General features: G+C 43.3%; 2 protein-coding genes across 4 annotated transcripts in view; one reads left to right on the top strand and one right to left on the bottom strand.

Moving 5' to 3' along the window:
- UBASH3A (ubiquitin associated and SH3 domain containing A) overlaps positions 1-24,426 on the bottom strand; it is a 698,439-nt gene that overhangs the window by 443,409 nt on the left and 230,604 nt on the right. The window lies entirely within an intron of this gene.
- LOC120994275 (histone H3) lies at positions 944-1,591 on the top strand. The gene has a single exon (XM_040422716.1). It carries the CDS (start codon positions 977-979, stop codon positions 1,385-1,387), a length of 411 nt encoding a protein of 136 aa, XP_040278650.1. The 5' UTR covers positions 944-976; the 3' UTR covers positions 1,388-1,591.

Raw genomic sequence — 24,426 nt, 5'->3', positions numbered from 1 at the left:
TTATTTTTAATTTTTATGTATTTTATGTTATTTAAAGTCATTTCCCTCTCCACATTTGTTTGCAGCGCACTTGCCATGCTTTTAACCACATTTTGATGCCATTTTCAGCCCTCTAGCCCTTTCCATAACATTTTTACAGCCATCCTGTTCCTTGTTCCTGTGGTGGTTACGGTGTCGAGCGGAGTGCTTGGAGCCCTCGGGAAGCACTAGGAGCACCCATCAACGGAGGTACCCAGTCGGGGTGCCAGGAGATCCGTTACAGTGGTGGCAGCAGTGGGATGGTGTCCTAGTGCGAGGAGGAGCAGCTCGGAGACACAGTTCGTGGAGTATATGGAGGGCAACGCTAGTATCCGTACAGCGCCCCTGGATACAGCAGGATGGAATCAGCTAGTCTTCGGACAGTGTTCCATGGCGAGGAGGCGGCCGCGGACTACAGGGATGCAGACAGAAAGGAAGTCTGGTATGATGTCCTGGAAAATGCCCAGTGGAGGCGAGGTGAGAGTCTCCACTACCAGCAGGGGGCGGGGCGCAGTGAGGGGCGGTTATCAGCCGAGCAGCGAGTCCCTGATAGACGGAAGAGAGCGGCGCTGACAGGGTTAACCCGCCCCCTATTCCTGCCCGCAGAGGAGCCGGAGCCCCCGCCCGCTGTGAGCGGAGAACGAGGGCAGAAGGGCGGAGTGGAGCTCGTCTGAGGAGGAGGCGGTGGGAAGAGACTGACCTCCCACTTCATGTAGGAGGGGCTTATTACCTGGAGACACGCCCATCAGCTGGGACTGGCGGATAGGATGGGCTCCGCCTCTTGTGAACGATGATTGGTAACGGAAGTTTTGGCGGGCACATCATTGTACGAATAAACCAATAGTGATGTAGGGGTGTGGTTTACATGAGCCAATGAGGACGAGGCCGGGAGTATAAATGATCTGCACGGTCCGTTCCTCGCCTCATTCTCTTGCTGTGTACAGATCTCTGCAGAGCCATGGCCAGAACCAAGCAGACAGCCCGTAAGTCCACCGGCGGGAAAGCTCCCCGCAAGCAGCTGGCCACTAAGGCCGCCAGGAAGAGCGCCCCCGCCACTGGCGGAGTCAAGAAGCCTCACCGCTACCGGCCCGGGACCGTCGCTCTCCGGGAGATCCGGCGCTACCAGAAGTCCACAGAGCTGCTCATCCGGAAGCTGCCTTTCCAGCGCCTGGTGAGAGAGATCGCCCAGGACTTCAAGACCGACCTTCGCTTCCAGAGCTCGGCCGTCATGGCCCTGCAGGAGGCCAGCGAGGCTTACCTGGTCGGCCTCTTCGAGGACACCAACCTCTGCGCCATCCACGCCAAGCGGGTCACCATCATGCCCAAGGATATCCAGCTGGCCCGCAGGATCCGAGGGGAGAGGGCTTAGATCTGCGCCCCGCACCCAACAAAGGCTCTTCTCAGAGCCACCACCTCCTCCAGAGACGAGCTCCACTCCGCCCTTCATCCTCCACCTCTGCTCACAGGAGGCGGGTTAACCCTTTCAGCGCTCTGATCAGTAAGAGCAGTTCCTTTATTCTAAAAGCGCTCTCTGTATCTCCCCCCGTCTATCAGGGACTCGCTGACCGTGACCGATAACCGCCTCCATCCTCCCTGCCCCCCGCCATCTCCTCTCAGCGCTGCTGGGGGCGGGGCTATAGGACAAGTGCTTTACAGTGATTGGCTGATCTCCTGGCTTTTGAAATTCCCGCTCAATTACAGAGCGGTTAGAATTCAGCGGCCAAACCCTCTACAGCAGCAATGTCTGCCCGTAGTCGCAGCAGGTCAGGAGCGGTGATGTCCGATTCATGTCGGAGGAGGGGAGGCCAGCAGCCAATCAGAGCGGAGGCGCACACGGTCCAGGGAGTCGTGCACTGAGGCTAAGAATCCAATGATCCGACTCCTAGAACAATACACGGAGTCTCTGACCGGCTGCAGCAGTATAAAGCCCCCGCAGTGCTGTCCATAGAATAGAACGCCCCCAGCAGCGCCCCCCACTCAGTATAATGCCCAGATCAGGGCCCCCCACTCAGTATAATGCCCAGATCAGGGCCCCCCACTCAGTATAATGCCCAGATCAGGGCCCCCCACTCAGTATAATGCCCAGATCAGGGCCCCAGCCCCCCCTTCCTAGTCCTCAGTCCGGTCACCACTGATCGGACACTTATTACCTATCCGGGTCACTTGTCACCAACTGAAGCCAAAGATCCAAACTCCCCACCTCTAGTCAGGAGCGGTAAGTGCCCCTGTGTGACGCCTCCTGCACAGCGGAGATCAGCGGCATCGCCAGCTCAGTCGTACGGACCATGTGGGGGGCTCTTAGAAGAGCCTTTGGTTCCGGGGGGCACAGCAGCAGCAGCAGAGCCGGGCTCACTTGCTCTTGGCCGACTTGGTGCTCTCGGTCTTCTTGGGCAGCAGCACGGCCTGGATGTTGGGCAGGACGCCTCCCTGGGCGATGGTGACGCCGCCCAGCAGCTTGTTGAGCTCCTCGTCGTTGCGCACGGCCAGCTGCAGGTGGCGGGGGATGATGCGGGTCTTCTTGTTGTCGCGGGCGGCATTGCCGGCCAGCTCCAGGATCTCGGCGGTGAGATACTCGAGCACAGCGGCCAAGTAGACGGGAGCGCCGGCGCCCACCCTCTGGGCGTAGTTGCCCTTGCGGAGGAGCCTGTGCACTCGGCCGACCGGGAACTGGAGCCCTGCCCGGGAGGAGCGGGTCTTGGCCTTAGCCCGGACTTTGCCTCCTTGTTTGCCGCGTCCAGACATCGTCCTCTTCTCTGTACAGATGAGACTGACAGCCCCGCTCCGCCCGTCACTTCTTATACCCGGATGGCGCAGGAGAACTCCTCTGTGATTGGCCGAATCCAAACCCGGTTTTCAGCGCCAAATCCTGCAGCCAATGAGGAAGCAGATGACCTGGAAAGGCTTGTGAGGACACGCCCCCTTTTCTCCACCAATTGCCGGCCGCCCCCATAGCGCCGGTGTATCCCCGAGTGCCCGGCTCTGTGCATCCATCCAGCCGCTCGTCCTTCACTACCTGCTCCTCCTCAAGTGTCCAATCACTACTCCCCCCATCCTCCTCAAGTGTCCAATCACTACTCCCCCCATCCTCCTCAAGTGTCCAATCCCTACTCCCCCCATCCTCCTCAGTGTCCGATCACTACTCCCCTCATCCTCCTCAGTGTCCGATCACTACTCCCCCCATCCTCCTCAGTGTCCAATCCCTACTCCCCCCATCCTTCTCTCTGGCCGATCCCTACTCCCCTCATTGTATAGTATAGTACAGGATAGTATAGTACAGTATATGATAGTATAGTACAGTATATTATAGTATAGTACAGTATAGTATAGTATAGTGCAGCACGGTATAGTACAGTATAGTATAGAACAGTATATTATAGTACAGTATAGTACAGCATAGTATAGTATATTATAGTACAGTACAGTATATTATAGTACAGCACAGTATATTATAATACAGTATAGTACAGCATAGTATAGTACAGTATATTATAGAACAGTATATTATAGTACAGTATAGTACAGTACAGTATAGTATAGCACAGTATATTATAGTACAGTATAGTACAGTATATTATAGCACAGCATAGTACAGTATAGTGCAGTATATTATAGTTCAGTATAGTACAGTATATTATAGTACAGCACAGTATAGCACAGTATAGTACAGCACAGTATAGTACAGCACATTATTGTATATTATAGTACAGTATATTATAGTACTGTATAGTACAGTACATTATATTATAGTACAGTATTGTATAGCACAGTATATTATAGTACAGCATAGTATAGTACAGTATAGTATAGCACAGTATATTATAGTACAGCACATTATAGTATAGTATAGTACAGTATATTATAGTACAGCACAGTATATTATAGTATAGTACAACACAGTATATTATACTACAGTATAGTACAGTATAATACAGTATAGTACAGTGTAGTACAGCATAGTATAGTACAGTATATTATAGTACAGCTCAGTATAGTACATCATAGTACAGTATATTATAGTACAGGACAGTACAGTATAGTACAGCACAGTATAGTACAGTATATTATAGTACAGTATAGTACAGTACAGTATATTATAGTACAGCACCGTATAGTATATTATAGTACAGTATATTATAGTACTGCATAGTATAGTACAGTACATTATATTATAGCACAGTATAGTATAGCACAGTATATTATAGTACAGCACAGTATAGTATAGTACAGTATAGTACAGCACAGTATATTATAGTATAGTACAGTATACTACAACACAGTACAGTATAGCACAGAAGAGTCCAGTATATTATAGTACAGTATAGTACAGCACAGTATAGTATAGCACAGTATAGTACAGTATAGTACAGCACAGTATAGTACAGTATAGTACAGTATATTATAGTACAGTATAGTACAGCACAGTATAGTACAGTATAGTACAGCACAGTATAGTACAGCACAGCATAGTACAGTATAGTACAGTATATAATAGTATAGTACAGCATAGTATAGTACAGTATATTATAGTACAGTATAGTACAGCACAGTATATTATAGTACAGCACAGTATAGTATAGTACAGTATAGTACTGCACAGTATAGTGCAGCACAGAATAGTACAGCAAAGCATAGTATAGTACAGTATAGAACAGCACAGTATAGTACAGCACAGTATAGTTCAGTATAGTACAGCACAGTATAGTACAGCACAGCATAATATAGTACAGCACAGTATAGTACAGTATAGAACAGCACAGTATAGTACAGCACAGTATAGTACAGTATAGTACAGCACAGTATAGTACAGCAAAGCATAGTATAGTACAGCATAGTACAGCACAGTATAGTACAGCACAGTATAGTTCAGTATAGTACAGCACAGTATAGTACAGCAAAGCATAGTATAGTACAGCATAGTACAGCACAGTATAGTACAGCACAGTATAGTTCAGTATAGTACAGCACAGTATAGTACAGCACAGCATAGTATAGTACAGCACAGTATAGTACAGCAAAGCATAGTATAGTACAGCACAGTATAGTACAGTATAGTATAGTACAGTATATTATAGTACAGCACAGTATAGTACAGCACAGTATAGTGCAGCACAGTATAGTACAGCATAGTATAGTACAGCACAGTATAGTACAGCAAAGCATAGTATAGTACAGCACAGTATAGTACAGTATAGTATAGTACAGTATATTATAGTACAGCACAGTATAGTACAGTATATTATAGTACAGTATAGTACAGTATAGTACAGCACAGTATAGTACAGCACAGTATAGTACAGTACAGTATAGTACAGCACAGTATAGTACAGCACAGCATAGTACAGTATAGTACAGTACAGTATATAATAGTATAGTACAGCACAGTATATTATAGTACAGTATATTATAGTACAGCACAGTATAGTATAGTACAGTATAGTTCAGTATAGTATAGTACAGCACAGTATAGTATAGTACAGTATAGTACTGCACAGTATAGTACAGTATAGTACAGCACAGAATAGTACAGCAAAGCATAGTATAGTACAGCACAGTATAGTACAGCACAGTATAGTACAGTACAGTATAGTACAGCACAGTATAGTACAGCACAGCATAGTACAGTATAGTACAGTACAGTATATAATAGTATAGTACAGCACAGTATATTATAGTACAGTATATTATAGTACAGCACAGTATAGTATAGTACAGTATAGTTCAGTATAGTATAGTACAGCACAGTATAGTATAGTACAGTATAGTACTGCACAGTATAGTACAGTATAGTACAGCACAGAATAGTACAGCAAAGCATAGTATAGTACAGTATAGAACAGTACAGTACATTATATTATAGTACAGTATAGTACAGCACAGTATAGTACAGCAAAGCATAGTATAGTACAGTATAGTACAGCACAGTATAGTACAGTATATTATAGTACAGTATAGTACAGCATAGTATAGTACAGCACAGTATAGTACAGCATAGTATAGTACAGTATAGTACAGCACAGTATAGTACAGCACAGCATAGTATAGTACAGCACAGCATAGTATAGTGCAGCATAGTATAGTACATTATAGTACAGTATAGTACAGCACAGTATAGTACAGTATAGTACAGCACAGTATAGTACAGTATAGTATAGTACAGCACAGCATAGTATAGTACAGCACAGTACAGTATAGTGCAGTATAGTATAGTACAGTATCGTACAGCACAGTATAGTACAGCACAGTATAGTACAGCATAGTATAGTACAGTATAGTACAGCACAGTATAGTACAGCACAGCATAGTATAGTACAGCACAGCATAGTATAGTGCAGCATAGTATAGTACAGTATAGTACAGTATAGTACAGCACAGTATAGTACAGTATAGTATAGTACAGTATAGTACAGTATAGTACAGCACAGTATAGTACAGTATAGTACAGCACAGCATAGTATAGTACAGTATAGTATAGTACAGCACAGCATAGTATAGTACAGCACAGTACAGTATAGTGCAGTATAGTATAGTACAGTATCGTACAGCATAGTATAGTACAGCACAGTACAGTACAGCACAGTATAGTACAGAATAGTATAGTACAGTATATTATAGTACAGTATAGTACAGCACAGTATAGTACAGTATAGTACAGCACAGCATAGTATAGTACAGCACAGTATAGTACATCACAGTATAGTACAGCACAGTATAGTATAGTACAGCATAGTATAGTACAGCACAGTATAGTATAGTACAGCACAGTACAGTACAGCACAGTATAGTACAGAATAGTATAGTACAGTATATTATAGTACAGTATAGTACAGCACAGTATAGTACAGTATAGTACAGCACAGCATAGTATAGTACAGCACAGTATAGTACATCACAGTATAGTACAGCACAGTATAGTATAGTACAGCATAGTATAGTACAGCACAGTATAGTATAGTACAGCACAGTATAGTACAGCACAGTATAGTACAGTACAGCACAGTATAGTATAGTACAGTACAGCATAGTATAGTACAGTATAGTACAGCACAGCATAGTATAGTACAGCACAGTACAGTACAGCATAGTATAGTACAGAATAGTATTGTAACGGATCTCCTAGCACCCCGACTGGGTACCTCCGTTGATGGATGCTCCTAGTACTTCCCGAGGGCTCCACATAATAAATGGAATAGGACAGCACCACTTCCTGGAACACATAGTCCGTGGTATGGCGGCGCTGCTCGTGGCGTCAGCTCCCGGCCTCAGGGGCCCCTCAAACGTACAAAAAACTTCAGAAAAGTCGCGGCCCTCTTGTTCTTGAATCAAAGCTTAGCGTTTAATCACACTGAAAGGATACAGCAACGTCTGGACACCCAGGTCTTTCTCAGCTACATGTGGTTTACAAGTGAAGCTCAATACTTATATAGGTGTAACATTCAATCCGGATTGGTTGAGGGGTTGTCCCCCAGAAAGGTCAAATCCCCCCTTACATATTCACCCAATCGTGTTCTAAAGTGATAATAACATTCAGTAATAAAACAGCATAACCATCTCAGCTGTGTATATAAAATCACTAATTTCTAACGATAATTTGTTTTCCCTTAGTCCTAACAGTGGCACAGATGGGGTATTCTGCCCCTGTGGACTGGTTAGGACAGCTGGAAGTTTTAATGAAATAATAAAAAACTGACATATACACGCCCTCCCTGCCCCCAATAAAGAGGGGAGTGACCCTCCGGACATCGTGTAATTACAAGTAGACAAAAATAACCACAATTACTAAAAAAGGGGGGGGGAATTTGTGTGCCACTGTTAGGACTAAGGGAAAACAAATTATCGTTAGAAATTAACGATTCCCTTACGTTTTAACTAGGGATGAGCGAACCCGAACTGTATAGTTCGGGTTCGTACCGAATTTTGGGGTGTCCATGACACGGACCCGAACATTTTCGTAAAAGTTCGGGTTCGGTGTTCGGCGCTTTCTTGGTGCTTTTTGAAAGGCTGCAAAGCAGCCAATCAACAAGCGTCATACTACTTGCCCCAAGAGGCCATCACAGCCATGACTACTATTGGCATGGCTGTGATTGGCCAGTGCAGCATGTGACCCAGCCTCTATATAAGCTGCAGTCACGTAGCGCCGCACGTCACTCTGCTGATACAAGTGTAGGGAGAGGTTGCAGCTGTGACGTTAGGGCGAGATTAGGCAGTGATTAACTCCTCCAAAAGACTTAAGACAGTGATCGATCTGCAGCTGTGGATCATTGAACTGCTGCTATTCAATTGCTCAGTGTTTTTAGGCTGCCCAGAGCGTTTTTCAGTCACTTTTTTTCTGGGGTGATCGGCGGCCATTTTGTGGCTTGTGGTGCGCCAGCACAAGCTGCCACCAAGTACATTTAACCATCAATAGTCTGGTTATTTAAATCTATCCATAAAAGGGTATATTAGATTCAAGGTGCTGATAGGGTCATTCTCAAGAACTTCACACACACGCTACCGTGTATTTCCAAGTCTAATTCTGTCCGTAAACGTATACCTGTCACCCAGCGCCTAAATAATAGGCCTCAAATTTATATTCAGCTAAATCTGTCATTACTGCTGTGCCTGTATTAGTGTAATACGGTACCTAAATAGATAGCCAGATAGTGTTAGGTGTCTGTAAAAAAAGGCCTGAATTTGAATTCAATACATTGGGCCAAATAATATTTTTCTTATTGTGGTGAACGGTAACAATGAGGAAAACATCTAGTAAGGGACGCGGACGTGGACATGGTCGTGGTGGTGTTAGTGGACCCTCTGGTGCTGGGAGAGGATGTGGCCGTTCTGCCACAGCCACACGTCCTAGTGAACCAACTACCTCAGGTTCCAGTAGCCGCCAGAATTTACAGCCATATTTGGTGGGGCCCAATGCCGTTCTAAGGATGGTAAGGCCTGAGCAGGTACAGGCATTAGTCAATTGGGTGGCCGACAGTGGATCCAGCACGTTCACATTATCTCCCACCCAGTCTTCTGCAGAAAGCGCACAGATGGCGCATGAAAACCAAGCCCATCGGTCTGTCACATCACCCCCATGCATATCAGGGAAACTGTCTGAGCCTCAAGTTATGCAGCAGTCTCTTATGCTGTTTGAAGACTCTGCTGCCAGGGTTTCCCAAGGGCATCCACCTAGCCCTTCCCCAGGGGTGGAAGACATAGAATGCACTAACGCACAACCACTTATGTTTCCTGATGATGAGGACATGGGAATACCACCTCAGCACGTCTCTGATGATGACGAAACACAGGTGCCAACTGCTGCGTCTTTCTGCAGTGTGCAGACTGAACAGGAGGTCAGGGATCAAGACTGGGTGGAAGACGATGCAGGGGACGATGAGGTCCTAGACCCCACATGGAATGAAGGTCGTGCCACTGACTTTCACAGTTCGGAGGAAGAGGCAGTGGTGAGACCGAGCCAACAGCGTAGCAAAAGAGGGAGCAGTGGGCAAAATCAGAACACCCGCCGCCAAGAGACTCCGCCTGCTACTGACCGCCGCCATCTGGGACCGAGCACCCCAAAGGCAGCTTCAAGGAGTTCCCTGGCATGGCACTTCTTCAAACAATGTGCTGACGACAAGACCCGAGTGGTTTGCACGCTGTGCCATCAGAGCCTGAAGCGAGGCATTAACGTTCTGAACCTTAGCACAACCTGCATGACCAGGCACCTGCATGCAAAGCATGAACTGCAGTGGAGTAAACACCTTAAAAACAAGGAAGTCACTCAGGCTCCCCCTGCTACCTCTTCTGCTGCTGCCGCCTCGGCCTCTTCTGCTGCTGCCGCCGCCTTGGCCTCTTCTGCTGCTGCCGCCGCCTCGGCCTCTTCCTCCGCCTCTGGAGGAACGTTGGCACCTGCCGCCCAGCAAACATGGGATGTACCACCAACACCACCACCTGCGTCACCAAGCATCTCAACCATGTCACACGGCAGCGTTCAGCTCTCCATCTCACAAACATTTGAGAGAAAGCGTAAATTCCCACCTAGCCACCCTCGATCCCTGGTCCTGAATGCCAGCATTTCTAAACTACTGGCCTATGAAATGCTGTCATTTAGGCTGGTGGACACAGACAGCTTCAAACAGCTCATGTCACTTGCTGTCCCACAGTATGTTGTTCCCAGCCGCCACTACTTCTCCAAGAGAGCCGTGCCTTCCCTGCACAACCAAGTGTCCGATAAAAACAAGTGTGCACTGCGCAACGCCATCTGTGGCAAGGTCCACCTAACCACAGATACGTGGACCAGTAAGCACGGCCAGGGACGCTATATCTCCCTAACTGCACACTGGGTAAATGTAGTGGCGGCTGGGCCCCAGGCGGAGAGCTGTTTGGCGCACGTCCTTCCGCCGCCAAGGATCGCAGGACAACATTCTTTGCCTCCTGTCTCCTCCTCCTCCTACTCGGCTTCCTCCTCTTCTTCCACCTGCTCATCCAGTCAGCCACACACCTTCACCACCAACTTCAGCACAGCCCGGGGTAAACGTCAGCAGGCCATTCTGAAACTCATATGTTTGGGGGACAGGCCCCACACCGCACAGGAGTTGTGGCGGGGTATAGAACAACAGACCGACGAGTGGTTGCTGCCGGTGAGCCTCAAGCCCGGCCTGGTGGTGTGCGATAATGGGCGAAATCTCGTTGCAGCTCTGGGACTAGCCGATTTGACGCACATCCCTTGCCTGGCGCATGTGCTGAATTTGGTGGTGCAGAAGTTCATTCACAACTACCCCGACATGTCAGAGCTGCTGCATAAAGTGCGGGCCGTCTGTTCGCGCTTCCGGCGTTCACACCCTGCCGCTGCTCGCCTGTCTGCGCTACAGCGTAACTTCGGCCTTCCCGCTCACCGCCTCATATGCGACGTGCCCACCAGGTGGAACTCCACCTTGCACATGCTGGACAGACTGTGCGAGCAGCAGCAGGCCATAGTGGAGTTTCAGCTGCAGCACGCACGGGTCAGTCGCACTGCGGAACAGCACCACTTCACCACCAATGACTGGGCCTCCATGCGAGACCTGTGTGCCCTGTTGCGCTGTTTCGAGTACTCCACCAACATGGCCAGTGGCGATGACGCCGTTATCAGCGTTACTATCCCACTTCTATGTCTCCTTGAGAAAACACTTAGGGCGATGATGGAAGAGGAGGTGGCCCAGGAGGAAGAGGAGGAAGAGGGGTCATTTTTAGCACTTTCAGGCCAGTCTCTTCGAAGTGACTCAGAGGGAGGTTTTTTGCGACAGCAGAGGCCAGGTACAAATGTGGCCAGACAGGGCCCACTACTGGAGGACGAGGAGGACGAGGAGGTGGAGGAGGATGAGGATGAAGCATGTTCACAGCGGGGTGGCACCCAAAGCAGCTCGGGCCCATCACTGGTGCGTGGCTGGGGGGAAACACAGGACGATGACGATACGCCTCCCACAGAGGACAGCTTGTCCTTACCTCTGGGCAGCCTGGCACACATGAGCGACTACATGCTGCAGTGCCTGCGCAACGACAGCAGAGTTGCCCACATTTTAACGTGTGCGGACTACTGGGTTGCCACCCTGCTGGATCCCCGGTACAAAGACAATGTGCCCACCTTACTTCCTGCACTGGAGCGTGATAGGAAGATGCGCGAGTACAAGCGCACGTTGGTAGACGCGCTACTGAGAGCATTCCCAAATGTCACAGGGGAACCAGTGGAAGCCCAAGGCGAAGGCAGAGGAGGAGCAAGAGGTCGCCAACGCAGCTGTGTCACGGCCAGCTCCTCTGAGGGCAGGGTTAGCATGGCAGAGATGTGGAAAAGTTTTGTCACCACGCCACAGCTAACTGCACCACCACCTGATACGGAACGTGTTAGCAGGAGGCAACATTTCACTAACATGGTGGAACAGTACCTGTGCACACCCCTCCACGTACTGACTGATGGTTCGGCCCCATTCAACTTCTGGGTCTCCAAATTGTCCACGTGGCCAGAGCTAGCCTTTTATGCCTTGGAGGTGCTGGCCTGCCCGGCGGCCAGCGTTTTGTCTGAACGTGTATTCAGCACGGCAGGGGGCGTCATTACAGACAAACGCAGCCGCCTGTCTACAGCCAATGTGGACAAGCTGACGTTCATAAAAATGTACCAGGCATGGATCCCACAGGACCTGTCCATCCCTTGTGCAGATTAGACATTAACTACCTCCCCTTAACAATATATTATTCTACTCCAGGGCACTTCCTCATTCAATACTATTTTTATTTTCATTTTACCATTATATTGCGGGGCAACCCAAAGTTGAATGAACCTCTCCTCTGTCTGGGTACCGGGGCCTAAAAATATCTGACAGTGGCTGAAAAAGAACATGGATTCCTTTCAAATTTGTAAGTCACCTTCTCTTCCACAGGAACCCACCCACCCATACAGGGTGGGGGATGAGGTAGTGATCAAAACACTGAAGAAAGGAAAATCCCAAGGTGACTTCGCATATGGCCAACCCACTGCCGTGGTTGCAGTAACCAGAACAGCTGTGCTGACTGAACAGTCTCCAACTTGGATCCACGCCACCCGAGTGAAGCTTGTGAGAACAAGAGAGGAGGCAGGAACGGAGGCAGACAGCCTTGGCCTTGAAGAAGGACAAGAGTGGCCTGTTCCAGTGTTGGGTGACATGAAGACTGATTCTCTGCTGACATGAAGCCAGATTCTCTGCTATGGGACCTCTCTCCTCTGCCTGGGTGCCGGGGCCTAAATATGTGACAGTGGCCTGTTCCAGTGGTGGGTGACGTGAAGCCTGATTCTCTGCTATGCCATGAAGACTGATTCTGTGCTGACATGAAGACTGATTCTCTGCTGACATGAAGCCAGATTCTCTGCTATGGGACCTCTCTCCAATTGATATTGGTAAATTTTTATTTATTTTATTTTTATTTATTTCCCTATCCACATTTTTTTGCAGGGGATTTAACTACATTTTGCTGCCTTTTGCAGCCCTCTAGCCCTTTTCTGGGCTGTTTTACAGCCTTTTTAGTGCCGAAAAGTTCGGGTCCCCATTGACTTCAATGGGGTTCGGGACGAAGTTCGGGTCGGGTTCGGATCCCGAACCCGAACATTTTCGGGAAGTTCGGCCGAACTTCTCGAACCCGAACATCCAGGTGTTCGCTCAACTCTACTCGTCACAGTTACAGTCCTGGGGATAAATAGATGATGGGAGAGATCTCTGTACTGACCCCTGATATATTTATACATAGTAATTAGATCTCCCCTCAGTCGTCTTTTTTCTAACGTGAATAACCCAAATTTTTTTATCAAATATCTGTTTTATTGAGTTTTCAAAATGAAAATAAAAGTAAAAGTATATTACACTGTCATACAAGATAAAGCAAAGTCACAGATTCACTTCTTACATGTTTGTAAATATTGACAGAGTATAGGGTTAACATAAACATGTCAAAGCTTTTAGTTAAGGCAATGTTTATAAATGCGGCATACATTTCTCTAGCTGCTTTGTCTAGTCTCACAGCATCTCAAGTGTAGCATTTAACTTCGTATGATGATTGACAGGCATTAAGAGGTGTTTAACATCACACACAAAACAAACAATAAGTACCCCACAGAGGGTTAGGAAATCCTCCGAGTGGTACAAAACTTAACACAAAAGTGTAAATAAGTAACATAGGTTGTTCTCAGTACAGCTCGTCATATCTTACTAAAGTATAGTTTTTATGTTTAAAGGTTAAAGGTTAGAGGCAACTCCGTCGATTTTATAGTTATTCAAGTTTTCTTATATTTAATCCAGGGTTTCCATAAGTCTAGGAATTTAGAATGGGACCTATTAGCCCAGCTACTTAGCTCTTCCATGAGATATAGTTGGTCTACTTTTAGTTCCCATTGGTGGACGGAAGGAGGGGTTGGGTCAAGCCAATGCAGTGGGATTAAGGACCTAGCTGCTTGAACAAACCAAGTGGGAAGGTCAAAAGGTTTAGGAGACCAGCTTTTGGATGGTAGCCATAATAGAACTGAGGTAGGGGTGAGTTGGAGGGAGGTACCACATATTTGGTTTATTTTGGCTTCAATAGAGGACCAGAAATTGGTAATCAATGGGCAGAACCAGAATATGTGGCCTAGAGTGCCCGTATCTCTTGAACAGCGCCAGCATGTATTTGTTATTGATAAGCCCATCATATGGAGTTTGCTGGGATCATTGTACCATCTGACCATCGTTTTGTAGGAATGTTCTTGTATTTTTGCGCATCTAGAGAATCCATGGGATCTTAGATGAATCTGGTCAATCTCCGCTGCATTAAATGTTGTCCCCAGTTCCTTCTCCCATTGAGAGATGTATGCAGGTTTACTAACTTTCTGTAAACTCAACAAGTTCCTATAAATATTAGAAACCGCACGTTTAGTTGAAGTTTGTCCTTGAATAAGTTTTTCGAACCAGGTACTTTCTTTATTTGTTCTATATTTATCTCGTAGTTTTGAACATGTGTCTTTGAATATCTTTAAGTCCAGGAAACTGGCTTGTTTTAGGCGGATATCACAGAATGTGTCTATTGCTAAATTTGTATCCGTCTGAGACATTAGTTCCTCTGTATTTAGGTCTTGGAATGCATTCCAGAAGTCAGGGGGATTGTGGATGTTGGGGTAAATCAAAAATGGGCTTAATGTCGAAGGTAACAGTTTTGGGGGATCAGAGAGTAAGTGCTCACTTTTGGATAGGGTGTTAAACACCAAATAAATCCCTCTAGTTAGTCCTTCTATTGGGGGTGTAGGCTTCCCAATGGCCCATAAGCCCGTTAATTGGCGCTTAGATAGAGTGAGAAGCTCAATGTCTGAGCCTAATATTCTTAAATGTGGGATGCATAGTTGTAGCCATCTTCTCAGTTGGATCGCTCTATAATAGGTTTGTGCATCTGGGAGGCCCATACCTCCATGTGGCCGGGCTCTAATTAATTTATCATATGCTAACCGTGGCTTTTTCCCTTTCCAGAGGAAGGATGAAAATATAGAGCGTATGTTCTTAAAAAAGGATTGTGGAAGGTAGATGGGTATCATTTGTAGAAGGTATAATAGTTTAGGCATGATGTATGTTTGCAGGAGGTTCTTTCTACCTAGCCAAGATATATATGGGAGGGATAGTGAGTTTAATTGGTCTCTAATTTTCTTCAGCAGGGGAATGTAGTTCATATGATATAGGTTAGTTAGTGTGTTTGTTAAGGAAATACCTAGGTATTTAATTTTTTCCTGTTGCCATGTGAAAGGGTAGGAAGATTTTAGGTTTTGAATTTGTGTCGTTGGGACCGAGATGTTGAGCGCTTCAGATTTTGAGTAATTAATTTTAAAATTTGATAAAGAGCCGAATTGTTCGAATAATGACATTAACGGTGGGAAAGCTTGAATTGGATTTGTGATCAGGAGTAAAAGATCGTCCGCAAAAGCGGCGCATTTATGCTCATTTAGGTTAGTTTTTATCCCCTTTATCAGTGGATCATCTCTTATCGCTTGTAGCAGAGTTTCCATGGTGATGATGAAAAGGGTGGGGGATAGTGGACAGCCCTGACGAGTGCCATTACTTATGTTGAAGGGATTAGATAATATGCCATTAACCCTTACTCTAGCACTTGGACGTTGATAAAGGGTCATAATCGCACCGATGAAGGAGGGTGGAATTCCAAACCTATGCAGAGCTCTTTGCATATACAACCAGTTCACACGATCAAATGCCTTCTCTGCATCTGTACTGAGGAGAATGAGAGGGCCTTTCTTTTCTTTAGCTAATTTGATCGCGTGAATAACTCTGCAGGAGTGAAAGTTGCCTTCTCTACCTGTCACAAATCCAGCTTGGTCTGGGTGGATTATTTTTGGGACAATTTTATTTAATCTGTTCGCTAAAATCTTTGCCCAAATCTTTACGTCCAGGTTAAGGAGAGAAATGGGTCTGTAACTGACGCATTCTGTTACATTTTTTCCCTCTTTCGCTATTATTGTAATATTGGCTTCTAGGGTTTGTTTCGGGGGGGGAAGCGCCCAACATCAAGGCCCCACACCAATTTGTAATGTGAGGGAGTAGTACTGGCAAAAGTTTTTTATAGTATCCAGCGGGAAGCCCATCTGGTCCTGGTGCTTTCCCATTTGGAAGGGATCTTATGATGTCTGAGATTTCCTCTGTAGTTATAGGAGCTAGTAAAGATAGGTTATCTGCTTCAGGGATGGTGGGTAAGTTAAGTTTAGAGAGGAATTCATCAATTTTCTTTTGATTTGTGTTTGTTTGCGGGTCTGCAGGGAGGTTATATAATTGGCTATAGAAATAGCTAAACTCAGTAGCTATGTCCTTTGTGTCCTTAGGTAAAATGTTAGAATGGGTTTTAATGCTTTTAATAAATTGGGCCTCTTTTCTCTTATTAATTAAGTGGGATGTCAGCTTACTACCTCTGTCTCCGTGCGCATAGTATTTGAATTGTGCATACTGATATGCTTTAGCTCATCTAATATTAAGTAAGTCCTTTCATTTGTGTCGCAGCGCAGTTAAGTCATCTTGCATAATTCTCGCTTTTGACTGTTTTTGGATAGCTTCTAGAGCAGCTGTTTGTGTTAGTAGTGAGTTTAGCATCTTCTGTCTGTCTTTCTGAACTTTTGTACCTAATGCTATGAGCTCCCCTCTAATGAAGGCTTTGTGTGCTTCCCAGACTATGGTCTGGGAGGTGTCAGAAGGTTTATTGTCTTGAAAGTACAAAGCTAGCTTTTTAGAAATATCAGCTAAAGAACTATCTGAGTCAAGCAAAGTCTCATTTAGCCTCCAGGTCCATTCTCTCACTGGAAGGGAGGGAAAGGACATGTGTGCAGAGACTGGAGCGTGACCTGAAACAGTTATGGATCCTATATCAGCTTTCTTAAGGGAATTTAGGTATTTATCTGAAGTGAAAATGTAGTCTATTCTTTGGAAAGAATGGTGAATTAGTGAGAAGTAGGTGTAATCTTTAGTGGAGGGATTAAGGGTTCTCCATGTGTCAATTAAATGATTTTTAGTCAATAGCTTTTGAATGTTTCCTAATGTTTTTTGTGATATCGCTGAGGTCCCTTTGGAAGTATCCATAGTTGGATTCAAGGATATATTCAAATCACCTCCTATTAGCATCAAAGCTTCAGCAAAGGTCTGAAATTTGTTAAGTGTATCTTTAAGCCATGAGTATTGTTTTTTGTTCGGAGCATAAATGCTCGCTAGGGATACTAGGGTATGGCCAATTTTACCTTTGGCAAACATGTATCTTCCCTCCGTATCAGATAGTGTCAGTATGGGTTCAAAGGGGATGTGTTTAGCTATCGCTATACTAACTCCTCTCGCTGCTTTTGTGTATGTGGAGTGAAACCATTTATTATAAAACGTATGAGGTAAGGTAGGGATCCTGCCAGACTTTAAGTGGGTCTCCTGAAGAAAGCAAATGTCTGCTTTGCTCTTCCTCAGGAGAGAGAGTACCTGAGATCTCTTTTGAGGTGAGTTGAAGCCTCTAACGTTGAAGGAGGATGCAGTTACGTTTGCCATGATGTTGGGAGTTGGATATGTAAATAATCTTTTCAGCTAGGTCTCCTGAGAACAACCTGGTAAAAAATATGAACAAAAACAAAAAGAACAGCAAAAGGGTCAGTTAATTCTGACATATCAACAATTGTAGGTCTTATGTAATATAAACTTATACCAGATTTTAGAATGGACCTTGATCTTCTACAGATAGAAAGACGTCCAAGAATGGTGGTCGTCCTTCCCATGTAGAAGAAATACACAAGTGATTCCCAATCTGGCCCCGTAGACCCGTGTTAACGGGAGAGAGGCCTGTGAATTATATGTTTTCACTAGAGTATATGTATTTAAGCTTTATAAATCTCACCATTAGAGGTTTACAATGGAATGGATGGCATCATAATGGTGAGACAGTAGTTATTTGTCAAAATGACCTATGTGGTGATCGATCAAGTTGCTGCTTTGTAAGCGGTCTTGGTAATTCTTAAATCCAATGCTCTTTTTCACATGCCCTTTATTTACAGCTATAGGAGTATATAGAGACACCGATTGTATCTTTGCCAATGATTTTAATACATCCTGCAACCAGCAGACACAATCAGAGTCTACTAGGTGCAGACATACCAACCATAAAGCAAATTGTTGCTGAAAATGAGTCATTTCCATATCATAACATGAAAAGTTATAAGAGGATGACAGTAAAAGATATCAAATAGAAAATGGATAATAGATAGTAGTCTACAATACTGATCAGGATCTAAGATCAAAGAACCCTAATTTTGATAATCTTTCAGGGTCCTGTAGTTGCCCCATTCCAGTTATTACTTTAGTTGCCCTCCTCTGGACCCTCTCCAGCTCTGCTATGTCTGCCTTGTTCACTGGAGCCCAGAACTGTACACAGTCCTCCATGTGTGGTCTGACCAGTGATGTGTAAAGTGGGAGGACCATGTTCTCATCACCGCCATCTATGCCCCTTTTGACAACCCATTATCCTATTGGCTTTGGCAGCAGCTGCCTGACACTGGTTTTTGCAGCTTATTATGCTGTTTATTAAAATTCCTAGATCCTTTTCCATGTCAGTGTTACCGAGTGTTTTACCATTTAGTATGTACGGGTGACTTGCATTATTCCTTCCCATGTGCATAACTTTACATTTGTCAGTGTTAAACCTCATCTACCACTTATCTGCCCAAGCCTCCAATCTATCCAGATCCCTCTGTAGTAGTATAATGTCCTCTGTAGTATATATACAGTATACTGTCCTCTGTAGTATATATACAGTATACTGTCCTCTGTAGTATATATATACAGTATACTATCCTCTGTAGTATATATACCGTATACTGTCCTCTGTAGTATATATACAGTATACTGTCCTCTGTAGTGTATATACAGTATACTGTCCTCTGTAGTGTATATATACAGTATACTGCCCTCTGTAGTATATATACAGTATACTGTCCTCTGTAGTATATATACAGTATACCGTCCTCTGTAGTATATATATACAGTATACTGTCCTCTGTAGTATATATATACAGTATACTGTCCTCTGTAGTGTATATACAGTATACTGTCCTCTGTAGTATATATACAATATACTGTCCTCTGTAGTATATATGCAGTATACTGTCCTCTGTAGTGTATATATACAGTATACTGTCCTCTGTAGTATATATACAGTATACCGTCCTCTGTAGTATATATATACAGTATACTGTCCTCTGTAGTATATATATACAGTATACTGTCCTCTGTAGTGTATATACAGTATACTGTCCTCTGTAGTATATATACAATATACTGTCCTCTGTAGTATATATGCAGTATACTGTCCTCTGTAGTATATATAGTATACTGTCCTCTGTAGTATATATATACAGTATACTGTCCTCTGTAGTATATATACAGTATACCGTCCTCTGTAATATATATATACAGTATACTGTCCTCTGTAGTATATATACAGTATACTGTCCTCTGTAGTATATATACAGTATACTGTCCTCTGTAGTATATATACAGTATACTGTCCTCTGTAGTGTATATATATACAGTATACTGTCCTCTGTAGTATATATACAGTATACTGTCCTCTGTAGTATATATACAGTATATTGTCCTCTGTAGTGTATATATACAGTATACTGTCCTCTGTAGTATATATATATACAGTATACTGTCCTCTGTAGTGTATATACAGTATACTGTCCTCTGTAGTATATATACAGTATACTGTCCTCTGTAGTATATATACAGTATACCGTCCTCTGTAATATATATATACAGTATACTGTCCTCTGTAGTATATATACAGTATACTGTCCTCTGTAGTATATATACAGTATACTGTCCTCTGTAGTATATATACAGTATACTGTCCTCTGTAGTGTATATATATACAGTATACTGTCCTCTGTAGTATATATACAGTATACTGTCCTCTGTAGTATATATACAGTATATTGTCCTCTGTAGTGTATATATACAGTATACTGTCCTCTGTAGTATATATATACAGCATACTGTCCTCTAGTGTATATACAGTATACTGTCCTCTGTAGTATATATACAGTATACTGTCCTCTGTAGTATATATATACACAGTATATTGTCCTCTGTAGTGTATATATGCAGTATACTGTCCTCTGTAGTATATATATATATATACAGTATACTGTCCCCTGTAGTATATATATACAGAAAACTGTCCTCTGTAGTATATATACAGTATACTGCCCTCTGTAGTATATATACAGTATACTGCCCTCTGTAGTATATATATATACAGTATACTGTCCTCTGTAGTATATATACAGTATACTGTCCTCTGTAGTGTGTATATACAGTATGCTGTCCTCTGTAGTATATATACAGTATACTGTCCTCTGTAGTATATATACAGTATACTGTCCTCTGTAGTATATATATATATATATATACACAGTATACTGTCCCCTGTAGTATATATATACAGTATACTGTCCTCTGTAGTGTATATACAGTATACTGTCCTCTGTAGTATATATATATACAGTATACTGTCCCCTGTAGTATATATATACAGTATACAGTCCTCTGTAGTATATATACAGTATACTGTCCTCTGTAGTATATATACAGTATACTGTCCTCTGTAGTATATATATACAGTATACTGTCCTCTGTAGTGTATATACAGTATACTGTCCTCTGTAGTATATATATATATATATATATATACAGTATACTGTCCTCTGTAGTATATATATACAGTATACTGTCCTCTGTAGTATATATACAGTATACTGTCCTCTGTAGTGTATATACAGTATACTGTCCTCTGTAGTATATATATATATATATATATACAGTATACTGTCCTCTGTAGTATATATATACAGTATACTGTCCTCTGTAGTATATATACAGTATACTGTCCTCTGTAGTGTATATACAGTATACTGTCCTCTGTAGTATATATAAAGTATACTGTCCTCTGTAGTATATATATATATATATATATATATATATATACAGTCATGTGAAAAAATTAGGACACCCTTTGAAAGCATGTGGTTTTTTGTAACATTTTTAATAAATGGTTATTTCATCTCCGTTTCAACAATACAGAGAGATAAAAGTAATCCAACTAAACAAAGAAAACTGAAGAAAAGTCTTTTCAAGATCTTCTGTAAATGTCATTCTACAAAAATGCCTATTCTAACTGAGGAAAAAGATAGGACACCCTCACATGTATTCCCTCTTAAATTGGCTCAGATCTCACACAGGTATATCACACCAGGTGCACATAATTAGTAGATCGTTACTCTGCATGTTGAATGAGGCTTGCCCTATTTAAACCTCAGACATTTAGTTTGGTGTGCTCCTGACTGTTGAAGTGAGAGTGAGCACCATGGTGAGAGCAAAAGAGCTGTCAGAGGACTTCAGAAAAAAGATTGTAGCAGCCTATGAGTCTGGGAAGGGATTTAAAAAGATCTCAAAAGATTTTGAAATCAGCCATTCCACTGTCCGGAAGATAGTCTACAAGTGGAGGGCTTTCAAAACAACTGCCAACATGCCCAGGACTGGTCGCCCCAGCAAGTTCACCCCAAGAGCAGACCGGAAGATGCTAAAAGAGGTCTCCAAAAACCCTAAAGTGTCATCTCGAGAACTACAGCAGGCTCTGGCTACTGTTGATGTAGAAGTACATGCCTCTACAATCAGAAAGAGACTGTACAAGTTTAACTTGCATGGGAGGTGTGCAAGGAGGAAACCTTTGCTTTCCAAGAGAAACATCGAGGCCAGACTGACATTTGCCAGAGATAAAGTTGACAAAGACCAGGACTTCTGGAATAATGTTCTTTGGACAGATGAGTCCAAAATTGAATTATTTGGACACAACAGCAGAGGACATGTTTGGCGTAAACCAAACACAGCATTCCAAGAAAAGAACCTCATACCAACTGTGAAGCATGGAGGTGGAAGTGTCATGGTTTGGGGCTGCTTTGCTGCAGCAGGACCTGGTCAGCTCACCATCATAGAATCCACGATGAATTCTACTGTGTATCAGAAGGTGCTTGAAGAACATGTGAGACCATCAGTTAGAAAATTAAAGCTGAAGCGGAACTGGACCATGCAACATGACAATGACCCAAAACATACTAGTAAATCAACCAAAGATTGGCTGAAAAAGAAGAAATGGAGAGTCCTGGAATGGCCAAGTCAAAGTCCAGATTTGAATCCCATTGAGATGCTGTGGGGTGACTTGAAAAGGGCTGTACGTGCAAGAAACCCCTCAAACATCTCACAGCTGAAAAAGTTCTGCATTGAGGAGTGGGGTAAAATTTCCTCAGACCGATGTCGAAGACTGGTAGATGGCTACAAGAACCGTCTCACTGCAGTTATTTCAGCCAAAGGAGGTAACACTCGCTATTAGGGGCAAGGGTGTCCTATCTTTTTCCTCAGTTAGAATAGGCATTTTTGTAGAATGACATTTACAGAAGATCTTGAAAAGACTTTTCTTCAGTTTTCTTTGTTTAGTCGGATTACTTTAATCTCTCTGTATTGTTGAAACGGAGATGAAATAACCATTTATTAAAAATGTTACAAAAAACCACATGCTTTCAAAGGGTGTCCTAATTTTTTCACATGACTGTATATTCAGTATACTGTCCTCTGTAGTAGTATACTGTCCTCTGTAGTATATATACAGTATACTGTCCTCTGTAGTATATATACAGTATACTGTCCTCTGTAGTATATATACAGTATACTGTCCTCTGTAGTGTATATATATACAGTATACTGTCCTCTGTAGTGTATATATATACAGTATACTGTCCTCTGTAGTAGTATACTGTCCTCTGTAGTGTATATACAGTATACTGTCCTCTGTAGTGTATATATACAGTATACTGTCCTCTGTAGTATATATACAGTGTACTGTCCTCTGTAGTTTATATACAGTATACTGTCCTCTGTAGTGTATATATATACAGTATACTGTCCTCTGTAGTATATATACAGTATACTGTCCTCTGTAGTATATATACAGTATACTGTCCTCTGTAGTATATATATATACAGTATACTGTCCTCTGTAGTATATATACAGTATACTGTCCTCTGTAGTTTATATACAGTATACTGTCCTCTGTAGTGTATATATATACAGTATACTGTCCTCTGTAGTATATATACAGTATACTGTCCTCTGTAGTATATATACAGTATACTGTCCTCTGTAGTATATATACAGTATACTGTCCTCTGTAGTATATATACAGTATACTGTCCTCTGTAGTATATATACAGTATACTGTCCTCTGTAGTATATATACAGTATACTGTCCTCTGTAGTATATATACAGTATACTGTCCTCTTCAGTGTTAATTACTTTACACAGTTTAGTGTCATCTGCGGAAATTGATATTTTACTATGCAAGCCTTCTACAAGATCATTAATAAATATATTGAAGAGAATAGGGCCCAGTACTAACCCCTGAGGTACCCCACTAGTGACAGTGACCCCTCCAGTACTGACCCCTGTGGTACCCCACTAGTGACAGTGACCCAATCTGAGTGTGTACCGTTAATAACCACCCTCTGTTTTCTATCCCTCAGCCAGTTACTTACCCACATACAGATGTTTTCTCCCAGTCCGAGCATTCTCATTTTATATACTAACCTTTTATGTGGTACAGTGTCAGATGCTTTGGAGAAGTCCAGATATACGACATCCATTGATTCGCCGCTGTCAAGTCTAGAACTTACCTCCTCATAGAAACTGATTAAATTAGTCTGACATGACCGATCCCTCACGAAGCCATGCTGATATGGCGTTATTTGCTTATTTCCGTTGAGATGCTCTAATATCGCATCTCTCAGAAAACCTTCAAACAGTTTACCCACAACAGATGTTACACTTACCGGCCTATAGTTTCCGGGCTCTGTTTTTGGACCCTTTTTGAATATTGGCACCACATTTGTCATGCGCCAATCCTGTGGGACATTCCCTGTCAGTATAGAGTCCGCAAATATCAGAAATAAGGGTCTGGTTATGACATTACTTAATTCCCTTAGGATACGGGGGTGTATGCCATCTGGTCCTGGCGATTTGTCTATTTTAATCTTTTTAAGTCGCTGTTGTACTTCTTCCTGGGTCAGACAGGACACTTTTAATGGGGAATTTATTTCAACATTCAGCATTTCATCTGACAGTTTATTTTCCTCAGTGAATACATTGGAGAAAAAAATATTTAACAGCTTTGCTTTCTCCTCGTCGCTCTCTGTGACTCCCCCCTCATTACTCTTTAAAGGGCCGACACCTTCAGATTTATACTTTTTACCATTTATATAATTGAAGAACATTTTAGGGTTAGTTTTACTCTCTTTGGCAATTAATCTCTCGGTCTCTAGTTTGGCCACTTTTAT

The sequence above is a fragment of the Bufo bufo genome, chromosome 3 (assembly GCF_905171765.1).
Source record: "Bufo bufo chromosome 3, aBufBuf1.1, whole genome shotgun sequence".
In the NCBI taxonomy this organism is placed as follows: Eukaryota; Metazoa; Chordata; class Amphibia; order Anura; family Bufonidae; genus Bufo; species Bufo bufo.
This window is presented reverse-complemented; position numbering and strand designations above follow the sequence as displayed.